The 19473-nt window shown below is 33.2% G+C and overlaps 1 protein-coding gene across 2 annotated transcripts in view; it reads right to left on the reverse strand.

Annotated features, from left to right (window-relative positions):
• Window positions 1-12389: 12389 nt before the first annotated feature.
• SREK1IP1 (SREK1 interacting protein 1) overlaps window positions 12390-19473 on the reverse strand; it is a 68991-nt gene continuing 61907 nt past the window's right edge. The window contains exon 3 of one of the 2 annotated variants that reach the window (XM_037800953.1): window positions 12390-13393. In XM_037800953.1, the coding sequence (XP_037656881.1) occupies window positions 13305-13393 (89 nt within the window). In that variant the 3' untranslated portion in view covers window positions 12390-13304. The remainder of the gene's footprint in view (window positions 13394-19473) is intronic. The other variant, XM_037800952.1, reaches the window with a different exon arrangement.

The raw sequence follows: 19473 nt of genomic DNA on the forward strand, positions 1-19473 counted from the left end.
GCTACCATCACTACCATCTGTTACTGAACTTTTTCAGCACCCCAGAAACTCTGCAACCGTTAAGCAATAACTCTGCATCCTGTATCTACTTTTTGTCTTTATGAATTTACAATTCTAGGTGTTTCATATAAGTGGAATTTTACAATATTTGTCCTTTTGCGTCTGCCTTATTTCACTCAACATGATGTTTTCAAAGTTCATCCATATTGTAGCAGGTATCAGAACTTCATTCCTTTTTATAGCTGATAACATTCCATTATATGTATATACCACATTTTGTTTATCCATTCATCTGCTAATGGACATTTGGGTTGCTTCCATCTCTTAGCTATTATGAATAATGCTACTATGAACCTTTATGAACAAATATCTGTTTGTGTCCTTGTTTTCAATTCTTTGGGATATATACCTAGAAGGATTGCTGGGTCATACGGTCATTCTATGTTCAGCTTTCTGAGGAGCTACCAAAGTGTTTTCCACAGCTGCTGTACCATTTTACAATCCACCAACAATGTACAAGGGTTCCTATTTCTCTGTATCCTTGCCAATACTTATTTTCCTTTTTTTTTTTTTTTAATAGTAGCCATCCTAGTGGGTGTGAAGTATTATCTCATTGTGGTTTTGATTTACATTTTCCTGATTACTAAAGATGGTGAACACCTTTTCATGTGCTTATTGGCCACCTGTATAATTTCTTTAGAGAAATATCTATTCAATCACTGTTCATTTTTAAAATTAGTTGTTCTGCTTTTTATATATTTACATATTACTTAAATACATTTATATTTTACATATTGGCGAAATGTATGAGAAATTATTTATTTACACAATTATCCAACTTGTCTAACACCATTCACTAAATAATAATCCATTTCATTGCTATAAGTTTGTTAGCCTAACTTTTTTTTTCCCCTTGTTAGCCTAACTTCTAATGAGCAAAGATCCACAATCCTCTACCCTTGTTCCTTTTGGTCTCATATTTATGTAGAGTGAGTGAATGGGATATGGCACAAATGTGTTCTTTAAAAAAACACACACACATCTAAATTGATTAGTATGACGGCAAAGATTTAATTAAGATTGCTGCAAATTATGATGACTGGCTTTAGAGTAGTTTGCTCACTTTCTGCATAAGAAGCTAGACTTTAATTATTAGTGATCCAGAAATTAACTTTTTATCAAAAGTGTAGCTTCCTCCATGGAAGCATGGAGAAAGAAAGCCAAGTATGGAAATAAAATCTTTACTTCTGTTACTGAATATTTCCCTCATTTGAAGAAATGTTCAAAAACAACTGTTAAATGGCTCATTTCTCACTCATCTGCATAGTGTTTTAAGGACATCATATTTTCAATAATGCTATGAAATTAACCGTGTTTTTTAAGTACAAATTTTAAGAAGTCAAATTTTATGTCATTTCAAATAATAGTATCATTTTGTTTTATGTATTTGCAGGCAACTCAAATAGAAAAATGAAAGCCATCAATTCAAATGCAGCATCAAATTCAACAAATGAAACATCCTTTGAAGCTGATGATGTAATTCAAGAAAGAACAATGGATATGACAAACTTCAATGATGCTTAACTAAAAATCTTCTGTTGTAAGAGCTCACTGGAGAAATGGAGCAATAAAAATAAAGAATGCATTCAAATATAGTTATTAGAGTAGTTTTCAGAAATTCATCACTCACAAAGCAAGACCCTGCTCCATTTTTGATCATTTGATTAATTTATTAAACACTCACTAAGGGTTTCTGACAGATTTCCACGTGCCTAAGTTTACTTTTACTTGCTAATCAAGATGTTTCTGCATTACATGAAATTATGCTAATACTTTAGGAAAAAATGAAATGACATCAGTAACAGACCTTAGTGAGGAACAATGAGTTTGTAACATAAGCATTTCACAAGTTTTTGACAGAGACAGGTTTTTTTTTTTTTTTTTTTTTACTGAGATGGTACTGTATACATAAATCTCAGGGGGAATGTCTTGTAAACTATGAGTGACATGTTCTTAAGTCTCTTAAAAATCAAATCCTTGCCTTTTTGGAGGATTTGCTGGCAGGCAATTATTACCTTCATAAAAGCTAATAATATATTCAGTAACAAAAAATATTGAAGTGCATAACCTGCATAAATATTTTCTGCATTTCAAGGGACAACCATAATAAAAATCCTTCTCTGATAAAGTTCCTAAAGAATTTCTATGGTTAAAGTTATAAAAAATACCAGTTCTCTGGTCTCATCTAATTCTACCACAGTAATACTATCTAGACATATAGAAATAAAACTACAGTTTCTGCAAATTATAATTGGTTTAAAGGATTTTTATTCAAAGGTGTGATTTCTACTTCAAGAACACAGACAAGGTTGTATAATGAAATTCAATAGGAAAAAAAAGGTTAATTTTACAGCCATCTCTGCTGACACATCTATAGTGTTGTGGGAAGTTTCCATGACTGGGAAAGCTATCTTTTAAAAATGTGCCAAATACAAAACAAATACAAAAATATATATTTTTTTGGTTTGATATAGAGAAAAAAAAGAATGCCTTATTCTTCTTGGGCACACAAAGTTTAGGGCTAGATTACTTTTGATTACGAGGTTGTCAAAATTTTTTTACAAAGAACTGTGGATATCTTCTAGACTACCACTGTCCAATAGAAGTTTCTGTGATGATGGAAATGTTCTATATATATGCACTGTCTCATATGGTAGCCACTAGTTAGGTGTGGTTACTGGGCACTTGAAATGTGGCTAGTACAACTGAAGAACTAAATTTTAAATTGTAATTAATTAAAATCTAAATAGATACATGTGGCTGTATCAACAGTGCAGTTCCAGATCATTACTGCAACATCCTTTTGCCTAAGTTGGATTTCACATTCAAAAAGTACACATTGACATCTTTGCCAATGTTGAAATATTAAAATTGCTTTCATATAATATGTGAATTTTGAAAGTTAAAATGTTTCCATTATATAAATGACTTTACATGGTCATAAAATCAAAGAATTTTAATTTATTTTTGTGAAAGCTCATAAAGCTTTTGTGGGTACTTCTAGATCTTTTATCCAGCTTTGATTAAAAAAAAATCCCTGAAAACTGGCTATTTTGATATATAGATATTAATAATTTACTACTAACTAGATGTCACCTCAGGTAAAAATCTAGGTTGAGAAAGCTTAGTTTAAGGCACTGGTACAGTTCTGCTTTTGTTGCTCAAGAGCAAGAGCAGATGCCATAAGGACACAAGGAGCAGGAAACTTAGAGACTCGGGGTCAGCGGAATGCTTATGACCACCAGACTCCTGCCATTCTAGAGGAGAGGCATTCTGAGACTGGGTATGGCTGGATGCATCATAGGTTACTCTATAGGAGGGGTCTCCAATTCTCTGCCACTCTGCATTTTTTTTAGAGGAGTATGGAGGAGACAGTTGAGGTCAGAGGAACCTGGGCTTTACAACTGGGGTTACTGTCATGCTGGCAGAAGAAACCTTCTTTCTTGGATGCTAACAGCCTACAAAGTTTGAATCCAGCACCACTGTCAGCTGAGGTCCTTGAAGCACTCCCTGATGAGCCAGCTTATTGCTAGGTTACCTGAGGCAGAGCCACAGGGGTCATCTAGTGAACTAACTGCTATGTTTTTCTCTAACTTTGAAGCAATTTAGACAAAATATTAAAAGCAAGAAGACTTATCAATTATGGCACAGTCTGTACATTTAAAAATATATTTTAAAGATTTATTTGGACTTAATGAATACTAACACAGGGATAGAATATATTATAAGCCAGTCAAAAAATAACCTAAATTAGTTACAAACAAAATAAAACAAACTTCAAAGTATGTATACATACATATAATTCTGGAGATGGGTCTGATAAAGAATATAGTATATTTATACATTTTTAGAATTCACTGTGTCATTTTTGGTAACAATAATCAGATCCTAGAAAAAAATAATAGGTTTAGAAGAAGAGTTCAAATAATAGAACATAAAAGAACCAAATTATTTTTGATGTAGCCTTCTAATGAGAGCAATATCATTAGATATTGTGGATTTTAGAACTTGTGGATTTTATGAAATGGAAGGAACGAAGCACCAATAAAATTTATTTCCTCCCTAAAACTCTTTAACAGCATCTCACTACTTACGGATTAAAATCCAAGCTCCCAAACACGGAACACAAGACCTCCTTTTGTTCGCGAGAAACTAGAAAGATGGTCTGAATTCTCACCACTTCTTGTATCATATGACACACCAGCAACACCAGATTGTCTGTATTTCCTAACACACAGCACTGTTTTTTATATTTGTGGTCTCTGTTCACAGTACCCATTCTGCCAGGAACTGTCATAACCCCTACTCTCATGCTCAATCCAAATGCAATCCAGGCATTACCTTTTCTAAGCAGCAGCCACTTCTAATTTCTCCAGACTAAGTTAGGTACCCCTCTGTGTTTCTATAAACCTATGTTCAGGTCAACTGTTGCGCTTATTATATAATGATGTGTTCTGGTGTTTCTCCTACCAATTAAATGGCAAAATCCATTTGGAAGCAAACGGGCTGTATTTATCTCTGCGTCGCCAGTACTTAACACAGGGCTTGACATGCTAGGCATTCAATAAATATTTGCTTAAGAAAGGACTCAATGGCATTATAATCAACACTATTAATGACTCTTCAGCCTAGTTTGCAATAGAAGGTGCCTAGGGCTATAGACTTTTAGGTAGAGTGAGTAGTAAATACAGACTCACGTAGTAGTTTTACCCCTCATTTACTGGTGTTTCGGCCTCAGGGAAACCAAAGATGTAAATAGAGATGTATTAAGTACGAAGACCTGGAGATACCTCTGGGAGCTTTTAGCCAACAGATGATACGGAGAAACAAAAGGGGGAACTGTGCGTGGAATAGGTCAATCAGTCCAAAAGCAATGGGCTTCGAAGTGTTCAGATAATCTAGCTAATGATGTGAATCTAAATGCAAATTCTGTCTGCATCTGGTAAAAATGACATTTGGTGGTAATGATGTGGACCAAAAATTATCCCCTTTGAATGCATTTAACAGCTATATTCATAATTTCAACCTTTACCAATAGAGAATGCTAGCTGATTATCTGCAATAATTTCTAAAATATTATTTGAATTTTACTGAAATACTGATAATCATATACATTAAGGACTGGAAGAGATCTCAGAGATAGTCTGGTACATATTATAGATGAAAGATACTATGCCCAGAGATGTTAAATGTCTTTGTTGAAGGTCATATAAGTAGTTAGAAAAGCCAAGTCTTTGGATTTTTTAATTAAATTCAGTTTTCCTTCCACTACATACTGCCTGAAATAAGATTTCATTTATATTCTCCTAAAGATTATCAGTGAGGTTTGCATCCAAGCCCAATAATACTAACAAGATCATTTATGAAGAAATTTTTTTTAGTAAAAATAAAGGATTTTTATTGAAATGAAATATTTCATAAACTATGCTAATAATACTAAGGGAAATTAAGAAAAATTCCAAGATTATCTCAAGGGGGAAATTACTGAACATTAAAATTTTTGAATTTGCATACTATATTAGTCAATGAAGACTGAATATTATATGTAATTTTTCTAAATCATAATTACTTGTGTCACCATTCAGAAAAATCTAATGAGCCAATTTGTCATCTCTAAAACTAACAGAAATAAGTTACGAAAAATTGGATTAACTTTGTTTCACTATAATTACTATCATTTTTAACCATGTTATACTCTCAGTGGGATAAAGCCATCCTTTTGTGTGTAACGTTTTCCATTCTTTTTATAAAAAAAGATTTTTGTATTTATTTTTTCATCTTGATAACCAAAGAAATAAGAGTTACTGTACTGTATTTTCACAAAATAGTAGCAAAGGCAAAACAAACTCTTAAAAAATCAAGTAGCTCTGTTTCTCTCCAAATAACTGACTGAATTATTTAAACAAAACAATTTCTTTTTTGAGGGGGCCACATAACTAAACTGTGTTATGGTAAAGCAAGAAGTGTGAGAGCTTCTATGACTACAATGCTAGAATACAGAGATGTGGATGCAGCAAAATAATTTGAGCATGGGCTTCAGGTAAGCATATGTTAGGAAGAATTTTGAAGCTTCTGCAGTCTTACCGAGGGCAAGCCAGTTAGGGAGCCGGTGAATCCTTCCAATCTATGAGGTTATATGCACTTACCTGATTTCACCATGTGAATTCACCCGTAGCCCCATCTGTGGGTTACCAATTTGAAAAGTTTTAATTGCACTACTCTGAGGTTCTTGTAATCTTTGGTGCTATGCCACAATATTGAGTTGACTTTCAATGCTGCTACAATAATAACTTATTGGGTATAAGGGATATCTAAGTACTAAGTAAAGTAAGTAATACTGACCACTGAAACTTAAAATCTAAGAAACATTTAAACCTGCTAATACAAAAATGCTTAGCCATATATAATTTCCATTGTTATATAAAGGCTTTCATGATGTGACTCCCTGGCTCTTAAATTTTAAAAAGAACAGAAAAAGACTCTTAATTCTAAATTTTTGTCATTGCTTCTGAGGTTTATGGCTGAAGTAGAAGACTGGAAACATACCAAACTGGTTATTTATGAACCCATAGATTCAATGTGAAACCTGATTCAAAACTACATACAAATTATTTCAAATGAAATAAATATATATGTTCATATTTATAAAATTTTTCCATATTAATCATAGAAATAAGCTTCATAAAATTTACATACTGAATACAATAAAAATCAGTTCTAATTAAGATTTCACTGTCCTCCTAAATAAAAATGTCCAGATTTGAGCTATCACATTATCACATGCCAATATGGCATATTTGCAAAACAACCCAGCAGTTTATCCTAAACATTCTTATCAGCACAGCATCATCTCTACGAGACTAATAAGCTGAAGTACACTTATCTTTCTAAATATGGAAGAAATATTTTAATTGTGACAAAACAGAAGAGGCAGGTGCTCGAAACTCTGCATTTCATAAAACAGTGAAACTCTGTTATAAATATTTTTGCTCATCATCTTCTGCAGATATCGCTCATTAAAAAGTCCTACTCAAGACCAATAAAGCAGCTTCATCTCCTATAACATTAATAAAAAGCTTAGATTTAAAAACTACTGTGAAGAATTTCACTCTTTATATATTACATAATAGTATATAAAGGTATTAAATTTTTAAGAGTCAGAGCAAAGCATCATCCCCTATTTAGCTTCATCACTTGATTGACACTCAATTCAGCAATACTCATGAAATGCTAGGTAGATTACCTGTGTTGACTGTAGTAAAGTCATTTTACAATCAACTTATGAAGTAATAATTTAGCCAAACACATGCACAAATAACAAAAATGATGTGTTGTAAGTACAAAGATCCATAATTGGGGAATGACTACCAAGTGATTTAATACTTCATAGTCATAGCATGCCAAAAATGTATTTTCAAAGGGAGAATGGTCCCACATATGAAAAAATGTCTACATGGAAAGGGCTGTGATTTATTGCAAAGCATAATTATATAGCAAATTTCAAGGTCAAATAATTTTTAAAAACACATTTTAAAATTTAATGGCTTAGGCCAAAATCTCAGTTACTTTTCGGAGATTTCAGAACTATTAGGGGTGGATGAATGCTTTTCCTTTTTTCTCTTCTTTTTTTCCTTTTTGTGATGTTTTCCTTTTTTTTGACTTGCTCTTTTTTTCTTTTTTCTTTTCTTTCTTCTGATATTTTTGTTTCTTTTGTTTTGAAGTGTCCTCATCAGTGGAACTGGAGGAATAAGACCTATGGGCAATAATACATACTAATTGCATTTATGGCTGATAGGTAAATTTAAATGGGATTTGAAATGCCTTAAATCCTTTCCTGAACAAAGGTGGGAGAATACACATAAAGAAACTCAAATAAAACACTTCATATATTTGTATTCTTTTAAAATGCTGAATTCAGAATTTGTGCAACTTGGTCACAGAAACTGACAAAACAAATACCTATATTCTGCTCACTCTAGCAGTAAATTTTGAATTCAGTAAGAAAGACAAAATTTTTCTGTGATTTGATTTAAGGTTATACCTACACTTTAAAACCTAATAAGGCAAACAAAGTGGCATTAACCAAGTCTCAATATAGAAATAATTCACTTGTTTGTATACTAATAACTTATTAGCATATGCTCCTAAAAGAACTACAAAGGGATGCAGGTATAAAGGGCTCTAATTTTACCTTGGTATAAATGGATGAAAGCTGAAAATTAGCAAAATAAAAGCATGTTTGTTAATTCTTTTGATTTTTTCAAGTTAAAGTACTTGACCCCTTTAAATGCAGAGTGATACAGATGAACACTTGTATTCCAATATAATTTTCATTATTTATAGAAAGAGTGCTTTTAAATGACTACTTTATAAAAATAAATGAGTATGATTGATCATTTTATTTTTCTAATATCACTCTAAAACTAAAGTGAAATAAACTGTAGAATTCATTCTTCTAAAATTAAAACAAGAGAAAAGGAAAAACAGAAAACAGAAAAACCCAGCTAAGATCATACAAAAGGAAGTGTGTAACATTATACCTATACTCGAACACAGTATATTTGTGACAAGACAGAAACTGGGTTAATTAAAAGGAAAGCATCTCAATAGTTCAATGGTTTGAACATTAGAAACTTGTCAGAAACATATAAAGAGGGCAAAAAGTAAATGCAACAGACAAGGTTTCAAGGCTATCTTGTGTCTTTATAGTGACTTGCATAAATTCCTTGACTGCCTACTTTTTTTAGTGATGCCATTGTTTTCCATTATATCTGTAATGCTATATTCCTTTCTCCTCCTTGTCTACTTAGACCTCTGACCATCTGCTGAGGCAATTTTCTCTTTTCCTGATCTCTCTTCTGCTCTATTATTCTCAGATCCTGTCTGCTTTCCTGTTTTAAAGAACTCTGCTTGACTTGACCTCTGGAATCTGACTTTTTGCTTTGACTTCTTCTCGTCCTGGGTTCTCATTTTTAAAAGCAAAATGATAGGCTTTTGGCACAGCAACAGTTAGATGGCATTATGTATGCTGAGAGTGCCTAGAGAAATTATTTTCATTTCAGCCCCTGTTTTGAGGCTGTTGTGACCTAAGATAGAGGGGTCTGCATAAATAATCTATTAATATAAAGCAAGTATATTAGGATTTGAAAGAAAATAGATAATCTTACTTTTTCTAGAAGCAATCCACTTTGCTGTGCTAGTGTAGAATGATTCTACAATACACTAGTCAGAAATCCTGAGCTCTAGCTTCCTATTAGTTTTTAGTTTATTATTTGACTCTAAATACTTGAAACTGAACTTTTCCAATTTATAAAATATCTGAGGTGTTAGAATTTATGGATGAATTGCTCTATAAAAACTATAATGTGACAACACTCTGTAAAAACTGACTTAAAAAACCCACTGTAATTGTGTGAGAACTAGAGTCCAAACCAGACAAAACCATGCCAAGTGCCTTAAAAAATGTCTTCATTTATATTTATTCTAGCATGAATGAAACAGCATTCGTTAACCAGGGAAGAAGCTGCCTCTTAATTCTTCTGATAAATTTTGTTAACCTAATAGTTGTCAAAAGAGTCAATAGCAAAAATTCACAGGTGGCTGATGAAGGTTCTGAACGAGTTGAAGGATATTTTAGCATTAGAAGTAAGTACATAAATTCTATTACTTAATTAATTCCTTAGCCATGACAATGGTATTTTGAAAATATAAATATTTAAGCTCCAACTTCTTTATACATAAGAAGATGAAGTATACAAGGAAGAATTTGGGCATATGTCCAACTAAAGGTTTGGCTGGTATTTTAAAACGTAAAATTCTAAAATACAAATAGAATACATAAAAGAAAAGAAGGGCTACTATCTTTTTATACCTTGATTTGTTCTTAAAAAAAAAAAGATTAAGAAAAAAATTTACATTCAATTAACTGAATTACACATTAAAAATAACATCTTATAATCCATACTGGACTCACAGTCCTGCTGTTTTTTTTAAAACTAATGTTAAAAAAATTACCTTTTCTTTTTTTTTTTCAATTTGATTTTCTCTTTGTTTTTTGCTCTTTTCTTCTCCTCTTCTTCATTTATTCCTGTGACAATAAAAAAATTCAGGTCAGGATGAGTCTATAAACAAATATGGTATGTGAAACTTTAATTTTACTGTTCAGGATATTGCACTTTCTTTTCTAATAAAACAATTTTCCCTTTCTTGATTATTTTTATTAATTTAAAAACCTTATAAAAGTATTACATGCTTTTAATAAAAACTACAAATAATTCTAAATATAAAAAGTAAAAAATGCAAGCACCCCATCTCTAATTCCCATGGGAAATCAAGATCAACATTTGCTGATATCCTTCCAGGCCTTAAAAGACAAAAGTATACAGTTTTTGTGTTTTCTTTTTAAATAAAATTAAGACCATGTAATATGTATTATTCTCTAAATTGCTTTTAAAAATATACAGTTTGGCATGTATTCTTCTAGGCCTTTTCTCTATATAACCAAATCCAGACATATTCTCTTATATATACATAGTTGCATTTTCTTTTTCTCTTTTGAAAAATGGATCATGGCGTATATAATTGCAACTTATTTTTTTCATTTAACACAGTAGACATTTCCCCTTGTCATTAAACATAAGTCAAATTTCATTTTAAAAAACAGATTAGTGTTCTACTATACACACGAACTATAATTTATTTATCCATTTCCCTTTAGAGGGATAGTTAGGTTTATGTCCAGTTTTTCCTCCTTAGAAACAATAAGCACTAGAAATCCTGTATGTACATCTTTGCATATGTGAGAAGTATTTCTGGATGAGGTGACTTTTTTTAAACAAAGATTTAAATTAAAAGTATTACACTTAATTTTACTTGAATTTAATAGAAGAAAATAACACTGAAAAAAAAAAAAAAACTTAAAGAGCTAACCTTTAGCTAAATATTTCTTTTCCAAAAGAAAAATTATTTCTCATAAAAGTTCTCTAGGGTTAAGAAAAAAAGTTCATAAAATTTAAGAGGTTGGATTACTTTTTAACATTATATTTCAAATTTAGATAGTATTGCTTGACTCCTTGCAATAAAAGAAGAAAAAAATAGCTTCTCACTATTTGAGAAGTAAGAAGTATACTTCTCACTTTTCTACACTCTACTTCTCAATTCTTAGGTTAAATTATTTTTACATCGTCAAGGTTTTAGACATTTACATATATATGTATGTGTATATATATTTAATCTATATATTTTCTAATTATAAAATAAATGCACATTCAATATAAAGATTTTGTAGATGTCAGAAAAAGTATAAATAAGAGAATTATAATTTTGTTATTGTTTTCAGGATATTCTTTTAGTAGTCAAGGAATCTTGAGTTCATTTGGCAAGGCAGAGAATACAGAGACCAGTTCGTTTCACAGAATCCTAGGAGATTTTTTTAAATGCAATTTTATTGAGATATATGCACACCCTTATAATCCAACTAAAGTATACAACTGATGGCTCACAGTATCATATATTTGTGCATTCATCACCACAATCTATTTTAGAACATTTTCATTATGTCAAAATAAAGAAAAAAATAAAGAACACCCAAAACATGCCATACCCTTCATTCCCCCTATTATTTATATATTTTTGTGTGTTTATTTTATTACTCATCTGTCCATACACTGGATAAAGGGAATGTCAGTCAAAACGTTTTCGCAATCACAGGGTCCTAGGAGATTTTAAAGGATAAGAAGGAGCCTATCTGGTGAAGAACAGTGACAGTGCATTTCAGGAAGACAGATAATAGGTGCAAAGCTAGCAAAAAAGAGTTTGTTCTGTGCTAGGGATTAAAAGGAGGCATTGTGAGTAAGAGAGGGAGGGAGGGGGGGAAAGGCAACAAGAAAGTCAGTAAGGACCTTGACAAATGGAAGGAAAATCAATGTCAGTGAAAAAAGAGACAGCAAGAATAACTTTTATGAGAGGTTTAGTAATGAAGAAGCAGAGAAATGGGTTGTTAAGAGAGACACAAAGGATCTGGGGAAGTTTTATTAAAAATGGGAGAAACAAGAAAAAAAACTGATGTTGAGGGAATTGATGATAGCGAGAGGAGATAAATGAAGGTGCAAGTCCACAAAGAATATAATTCACAGCATATACGATGGGACAGCCTTTTGAAAGGAGGGGCAATTCCTCCATTTTAACTGAAGGGAAGGAAGAGAAAATGGACAAAGATGCAAATTTGTACATATGGTAAAAGGAAGGCAAAGGAGCTTTCATTGGATGTCCTCTATTTTCTCAATAAAGGAAGAAATCATTAGCTGAATGAGGAAATGAGAAGTGTGATGTTTGAACACTGAGGGAAAGTACAAATATATGTGGGGGGGAGCGCTTAAAAGAGAAAGCTGGTAGGATTCCTGGCCATGTTAAATGCATAGATGAGATTGGGAATCACGAATTTCTAGTGACAGTAATCTGCCTCGATTTTCTCTACCATTGTTTGCTGTAAGAGATTAGCATGGTGAAGGTGAAGGAGGGGTTTACCCATGTTTGGTCTTTTGCCCTGTGAGGGTGAAAGACCGCGAGAGACAAAGGAGTAAGGGTATTTGTGGAGAGTCGTTATAATAAAAAATGATGGAATCTAAGCCAGATAAGGAGAATACAGACTGATGAAAATGGTAGGGACAATAGCTTGGTGATCTTTATGTTAAATAACCTGAAAGGATAGGAAGTTAGATAAGAGGGTGGGATGTCTGACTTACTGCTTTTGGAGCTTGAGCACAAAGTTCGTCATGCAGTCACAGAAATATGTGGCTGAGGTAAAGTGAGAAAAAAGATAATTTCCATTGAGAAGATCAAGAAGAAGATGGGCTAGCATGTTGGGCAGGTCATGCTAAGTCATCTAATGAGGCCACCACGAGTGAGAGGATTTGACATGAAAAGGAAGACAGCAACCAAATACTAGTCTTATGAGTGATTTGAGATAGGTAGATGAAGACAACAAAAATGGGAAGATAAAGTCAAATGACAGGAGCCTCAAAAAGCATTCTTTAATAGTTGGGAAACAATATGATGATATGTTCATCATATAAAGAAACGTGTAAATGAGATTTGTTAAAGAAAATCAGTGAGAAGGATTCTGTATAAAGAGTACTAAAATTGTGATTGAAAAAAGGAAAACAAACAAAAAAAATGGCCAAAGATAAAATGTACTAAAAGGAAGAAAAAATCCTGAAATTTCCAAGGATTATTTTTAATGGTTTTCAGCTCTTGGCTATCTCTCTTCTTTTCTGAGTCTTGAGTTGACTATTCATCTCTTGAGCACTGTCAGGTAAAGGTGTCAATAGCCGGCCTGGTAATTGGAAAAAAAATGATAAAAGGCAATTTGAAGAAAAACAGGAGGAATACAGAAAATTATTAAAAATAATCACATGAAGATGTATATATGGACAGTAGGAAATTGCAAAATTAAGTATAACAGGCTACTTCTATCAGTCAGTTATGCCAGCAGCTACTTAGTAAACTGGCCAATACCATTTGCCCCCAAAGCTCTCTCCCCATTATAAGAGAGAAGTATTAAAAAAGTAAAAGTGAGGAAAGCTGTGAGAGATTATATTCTATCCTAAGCAGAATGATAACATGGTTATTTGAAGTACACCTATTTCAATTACATGTGGTATTTGCAAGCGGCAGACTCTACCAGCTCAGGTGAATTCTGTTAGAGAAGCAAAGATTAGAGTGCTTGAGACTTTTAAAGTAAAGGTCAAACCAACATGTGTCAGAGATCATTGATTACCATCTGAAAACCAGTGCTTTGGTCTTTCTTCTGTGTCTCAGTTTTCTTTTTATTTTCCATTCCCTCAAATTAACTTCTATTTCTCAATTCTGAGATTTCTTACCAAAGAAGATGTATCCAGTTGCTTATCTACTTAATGTACATGAGAAACATGGTATGTATTTATCATGTTTGAATAAGCATGAGAAGCAGTGTGCACAGTAGCTTTAGAGTTAAGGCAGATGTGTACTTGCATTTAGCCCCTTGACTTACTAGTGTGTGAAGTCAGAAAAGTTTCAACCTCACTAAGTTTCAATTTCCCGATAAATAAAAAATCAAAAGGGAACAGAAAATGTTAACCTATCGAGTTGCTGAAAGGATAAAAGAAATCAAGCTACATATTTAGTATTATTTTGACAATCAGAGTTATTTTGCTCAATTATTGGCATGCATTATCATATTTTTAAAAAATCTGCTTTATTGAGGTATAACTAACATAATAAATCACATATATTTAAAGTGCACAATTTGTTAAGTTTTGACATATGATCCAAGATACCATAAACACAATGAAGACAATAAAGATATCTTCACTCTCTAGTTTTCTTACACCTCTATAATCACTTCCTACCACCTTGCCCTGCTTCCAGGCAACTACTGAACAGTCACTGCAGATCCACAATTCCTTTTATCTATGAACCTGCTGATGGATATCTGGGTTGTTTCTAGTTTTTGGATACTACAACTAAAGCTATTATGAACATATATTTACAAGTTTTTGAATGGCTATACACTTTCATTTCTCTAGGGAAAATACTTGGGAGAATGACTGGGTCATATGGTAGGTGTATGTTTAATTTTTGAAGAAATCACAAAACTGTTTTCCAAAGTGGTTGTATCATTTTACATTCCCACTAGCAATTATGAGAGTTCCAGTTGCTCTACAAATTTGCAAACACTTGGTATGGTTAATCTTCTAATTTTAGACAGTCTAATAGGTACATAGAGGTATCTGTGTTACCAATTTGTATTTCATAGTGACAAATGAAGTTGAACATCTCATATGCTTGTCATTTGTATACTGTCTTTAGTGAAATGTCTGTTCAAACCTTCTGCCCATTTTTGATTGATTTGTTTTCTTAACTTTAGGTTCAGAGAGTTCATTATAAGATCCTTATAAAAATTTTTTTTTTGCAAATATTTTCTCCCAGTCTGTAACTTGTCTTTCTAATCTTGTTGCAGGATAATATCTCTACTGAGGAATCTAATAAGGAGGATGCTGACTCCTTCTCTCCATGCTGCTCTCATATACCAACTGATGTTTTCTGTTCTAATAGTAAAGAACCAGTTATTCCTTCTGATATAGAAGCATATTTAACAGAACTTTTACCTAAAAACACTCAAGTACAAATTCCAAATGATTAAAAGTGGAAAGGCCTTACTATAATAACTGGGACAGATGATTCATATCCTTCAAGTCCTACATTACAAAATCATAATGAAGGAGAAGCTAAATGGTTAAAAAGAACTGTGAGTATATTCAAGAAAGCAGAAAGGCCCTCTCAACCTTCTTATATATAGATAACATGCAATCGCCTAGTCCTCTGTGAAAACAACATGGAGCTGCAGCTGTTACTTTAATCATTGAGAAGTCGTAAATAATGCAGCAAGGTTGAATACAGTCCTAATCAAATGTATGTTTAACAATATGATGTAATGGCTAAACTAATCATAAAACAAAATGATAAAACTATATTAACAAGTTAAAGACAAGTAATAGTAATCTTTTGTGATTTTTAGACTTCGCACAAATAAAAGTGTGTTACATTGCTCTTACAGAAATCATAGATTAATTAGTTAAAATATTATCAGTAGAGTTTTACAGGGATTCAAGGCTAAGTCTCTGATAACGTGGATACCTTCCTCTGATCTTGAACCATTCATGGATCAAGATGTTTCACTTCGTGAGACATTTGTGTTCATGAAGCATCATTTAATGTAGAAACAGAACATGACTTAATTAAAGTTATTCTAAATCAAGATGCTATAAGTTTTTTGTAACTCAAACAAGAGGGAGCTCTCTAATCTCATGTCCAGCTGTATCTGGAAGAGCGGGGGCTCCCAGGCTTGGTAATGTATCAATTAATTTTTACACTGTAAACTTGTTCCTTTTACCTTAAGTGCTCCTTTAGTAAAAATGTGTTAAAGGTGAATATTTGTCTTGAGTTCTCTTTACTTTTAAACTATTGCCTGTCCTATACTCTTAATTGAGTGGGAGGTTACCTGATGGAAGCCCAAATCCATTGAATCATAACCTGATAAAGTTCAGGCCTTTTTTAACAGAGCTTATAGGTTTGAGGTGTAAAGAGACGAATCTGTGACAAACTGCAATAGATAATAAGGCAAATATGTCCAAGTTTCAACTGATAATAACCAGTCATACCAAGAACCAAGATCTCAAATAGAAAAAAAAAAAATCAATAGATGACAACACCAAGATGACAGATGTATTAGGATTATCTGATCAACATTTTAAAGCAGTCATCGTATGCCTTAATAAGCAATATGAGTACACTAGAAATAAATGAAAAAACAAACAAAAAAAAAGAGAAAGCCCTAACAAAGAAACAAAAAGTCTCAGCAAACTTGTGAAATTTATGTCTGTAGAGGGAAGGCTAAGCCTACCTATGGTTGTGCCTAAGAGCTACTTCCAGAGAACCCCTTCTGTTGCTCAGTTGTGGCGTTTCTCTCTCTAAGCTCAACTCTGCAAACAAATTCATGACCCTCCTCGCTATGTAAGACATGACTCCCAAGGGAGTAAGTCTCCCTGTCCTTGTGGGACACAACTCCCTGGCTGTAGCATTGAGGGATTGAGAGTGCGTTCTTGACCAAAAGGAGGAAAAGAAAGGTAACCAAATAAAGTTTTGGTGACTGAGAGATTTCAAATAGAATCAAGAGGCTATCCTGGAGGTTACTCTTACGCAAGCTTCAGCTAGATATTCCAAACGGCCACTTTGCCGGTTTGGATGTATTATGTCCCCCAAAATGCCACGTTCTTTGATGCAATTGTGTTGGGGCAGACATATTTAATGTTGATTAGATTGGACTCCTTTGATTGTTTCCATGGAGATGTGACTCAATCAACTGTGGGCGAGACCTTTGATTGGATAATTTCCATGGAGGTGCTACCCCACCCGTTCAGGATGGGTCTTAATTGAATCACTGGAGTCCTATAAAAGAGTACACAGACAGAAGGAGGGGCTGCAGCCAACATATACACTTTGAAGAATGCACAGGAGCTGAGACTGGAGCTGGAACACACCTGGGATCAGCAGACACCAGCCATGTGCCTTCCCAACTAACAGAGGTTTTCTGGATGCCATTGGCCTTCCATCAGTGAAGGTATACTTGTGTTGATACCTTCATTTGGACATTTTCATGGCCTTTAGACTGTAACTTTGTAACCAAATAAATCCCTTTTATAAAGCCAATCCATTTCTGGTGTTTTGCATAGCAGCAGCATTAGCAAAGCAGAACAGCCACAGTATGCCAAACCCAAATCAACAGCAGTTCCAAGAATCCTAAAGAATAGCTAGGTCCCCATCTGAGATTCTATAAAAGTTTCACTCACTAAATTTATTTTTCAGAAACTTAAATCCTCCAGAGTGTTCCTAAGCTAGATAAGTCCCCAAACCCAGAGGCAACAGAACATCAACCAGACATATCCCCTTCCCCATAATGTCAACACCCCTTTACAATATGAACAAGTTAGGGTGGACACTGCCCAGGTATCACTGAAGATTGAGACAGTGATCAAATGAGAGGGAGGAGTAGCAACAGAGAACATAGGATTTAACAAAGGATTATGAATATTGAATCTTCATATAAGTAAATATTTTTAAGTCTCTAGGGTATTAGAACAACTAGGAAGAAATAACTGAAATGGTGGAACCATAACCCATAACATTCTTTGAAATTTGCTCTATAACTACTTGTTAAATTGTACTTTGAAAGTTATCACTTTTATGTATGTATGTCATATTTCACATAAAAGTATTTTAAAAATCTACTCTTCTGAAATTAGAGAATTTTTCATTATTAAAAAAGTCTCAGCAAAGAAATAGAAGATTAAAAGAATAAGCAAGCAATTAGAAATTTTAGAACTTAAAAACACAATGACTGAAAATAAAAAGTTCAGTGGATGGGCTCAATACCATAATGAAGGCGAAGAGGAAATAATCATTGAACAGAAAGACAGAACATTAGATATCACCCAATATGTACAATACAGAGAACATCTTATCTTCTTTATTTCCCGTTTGCTTTGGATTTAATTTACTGTTTGTTTTGTTTTGTTTTTTAGGTTCTTGTGGTGGGAGCTTAGAATATTGATTTGAGACTGTCCCTCTTTTCTAGTGCTGTAGATTTCTCTCTTAACACTTCTTTCATTGTGTCCCACAAATTTTGGTATATTTCCATTTCGTTCAATTCTATCTACTTTTTTTTTTTTTTTTTTTTTTAAAGTAACTAGAATTCATTGTTTCAGTTTGGGAGGCTAGAAGTCCAAAGTCCAGGTTTTGGTAGGTCATGTGTTCTCTGAAGTTGGTGGTGTCCTGGTGGTGGCTCGCTGGCAATGGTCACTCAATCTCTGCCTTTGTCCCATGCCTGTCTCTCTCCCTGTCTCCTCCTCCTCCCTGTGTCCAAATGTCCTCTTTTTTTTTTTTAATTTTAGTATATTTCGTGTGCTTTATTTTTATTTTTTAAATGACTCTGAATGCAGTCTCTTGGTTTCTCCAAGTGCACAATCACTATGGATGTAGAAGTCCCTGCCCAGCTGGTGGAACCCTGGAACTGCTGTTCTGGAGCACTTTCTGTCTTTTATCTAGTGTTTTTCATGGAGGAGAATTCTGTTCTGTCTCTCCTAATCTGCCATCTTAGATCCCTCAATCTACTTTTTAATTTCTCTTGGTATTTCGTCTTTGCCCCATAATTATTTAGAGGTTTGTTATTTAGTTTTAAACTGTTTGGAGGTTTTCTTTTTATCTTTCTGTTACTGAGCTCTCATCTGATTTCAGTTAAATTGGTACTTAAATCAAATCTGATTGTTACAGATTTAGGATGTTAAATTTAAGCTCCATGGCAACCACAAAGAAAATATATGAAAATATGTACAGAAAGAAATGAGAAGGGACTCAAATTGGTAGACTACAAAAGGTCAAGTAAATATGAAAGTAAACATTATGGAAGAATTGAGGAGGGACAAAAAATGTATATCAATTATAAAGACCAAATGGCAAAAAGGCAGAAGAAGTTCCGGCATTATCAGTATTACTTTAAATGTAAATGGATTAAACTCTTCAGTGAAAAGGCAGAGATTATTAGCAGAATGGATAACAGAGTATGACCTACATATATGTTGTTTACAAGAGACTCATTTAAAATTCAAAGACACAAGTAGGTGGAAAGTGAAAGGATAGAAAAAATGTACCATGCATATATTAACCAAGAGAGAGGTGAGGGAGCCATACTAATACCAGGCAAAATAGACTTTAAGTCAAAAACTTTTATGAGGGACAAAGGTCAATATATATTGATACAGGGGTCAATTCATCAAGAAGACATAACAATTATAAATATATATGCACCTAATGGCAGAG

The sequence above is a fragment of the Choloepus didactylus genome, chromosome 13, assembly GCF_015220235.1.
Source record: "Choloepus didactylus isolate mChoDid1 chromosome 13, mChoDid1.pri, whole genome shotgun sequence".
Classification (NCBI taxonomy): Eukaryota; Metazoa; Chordata; class Mammalia; order Pilosa; family Megalonychidae; genus Choloepus; species Choloepus didactylus.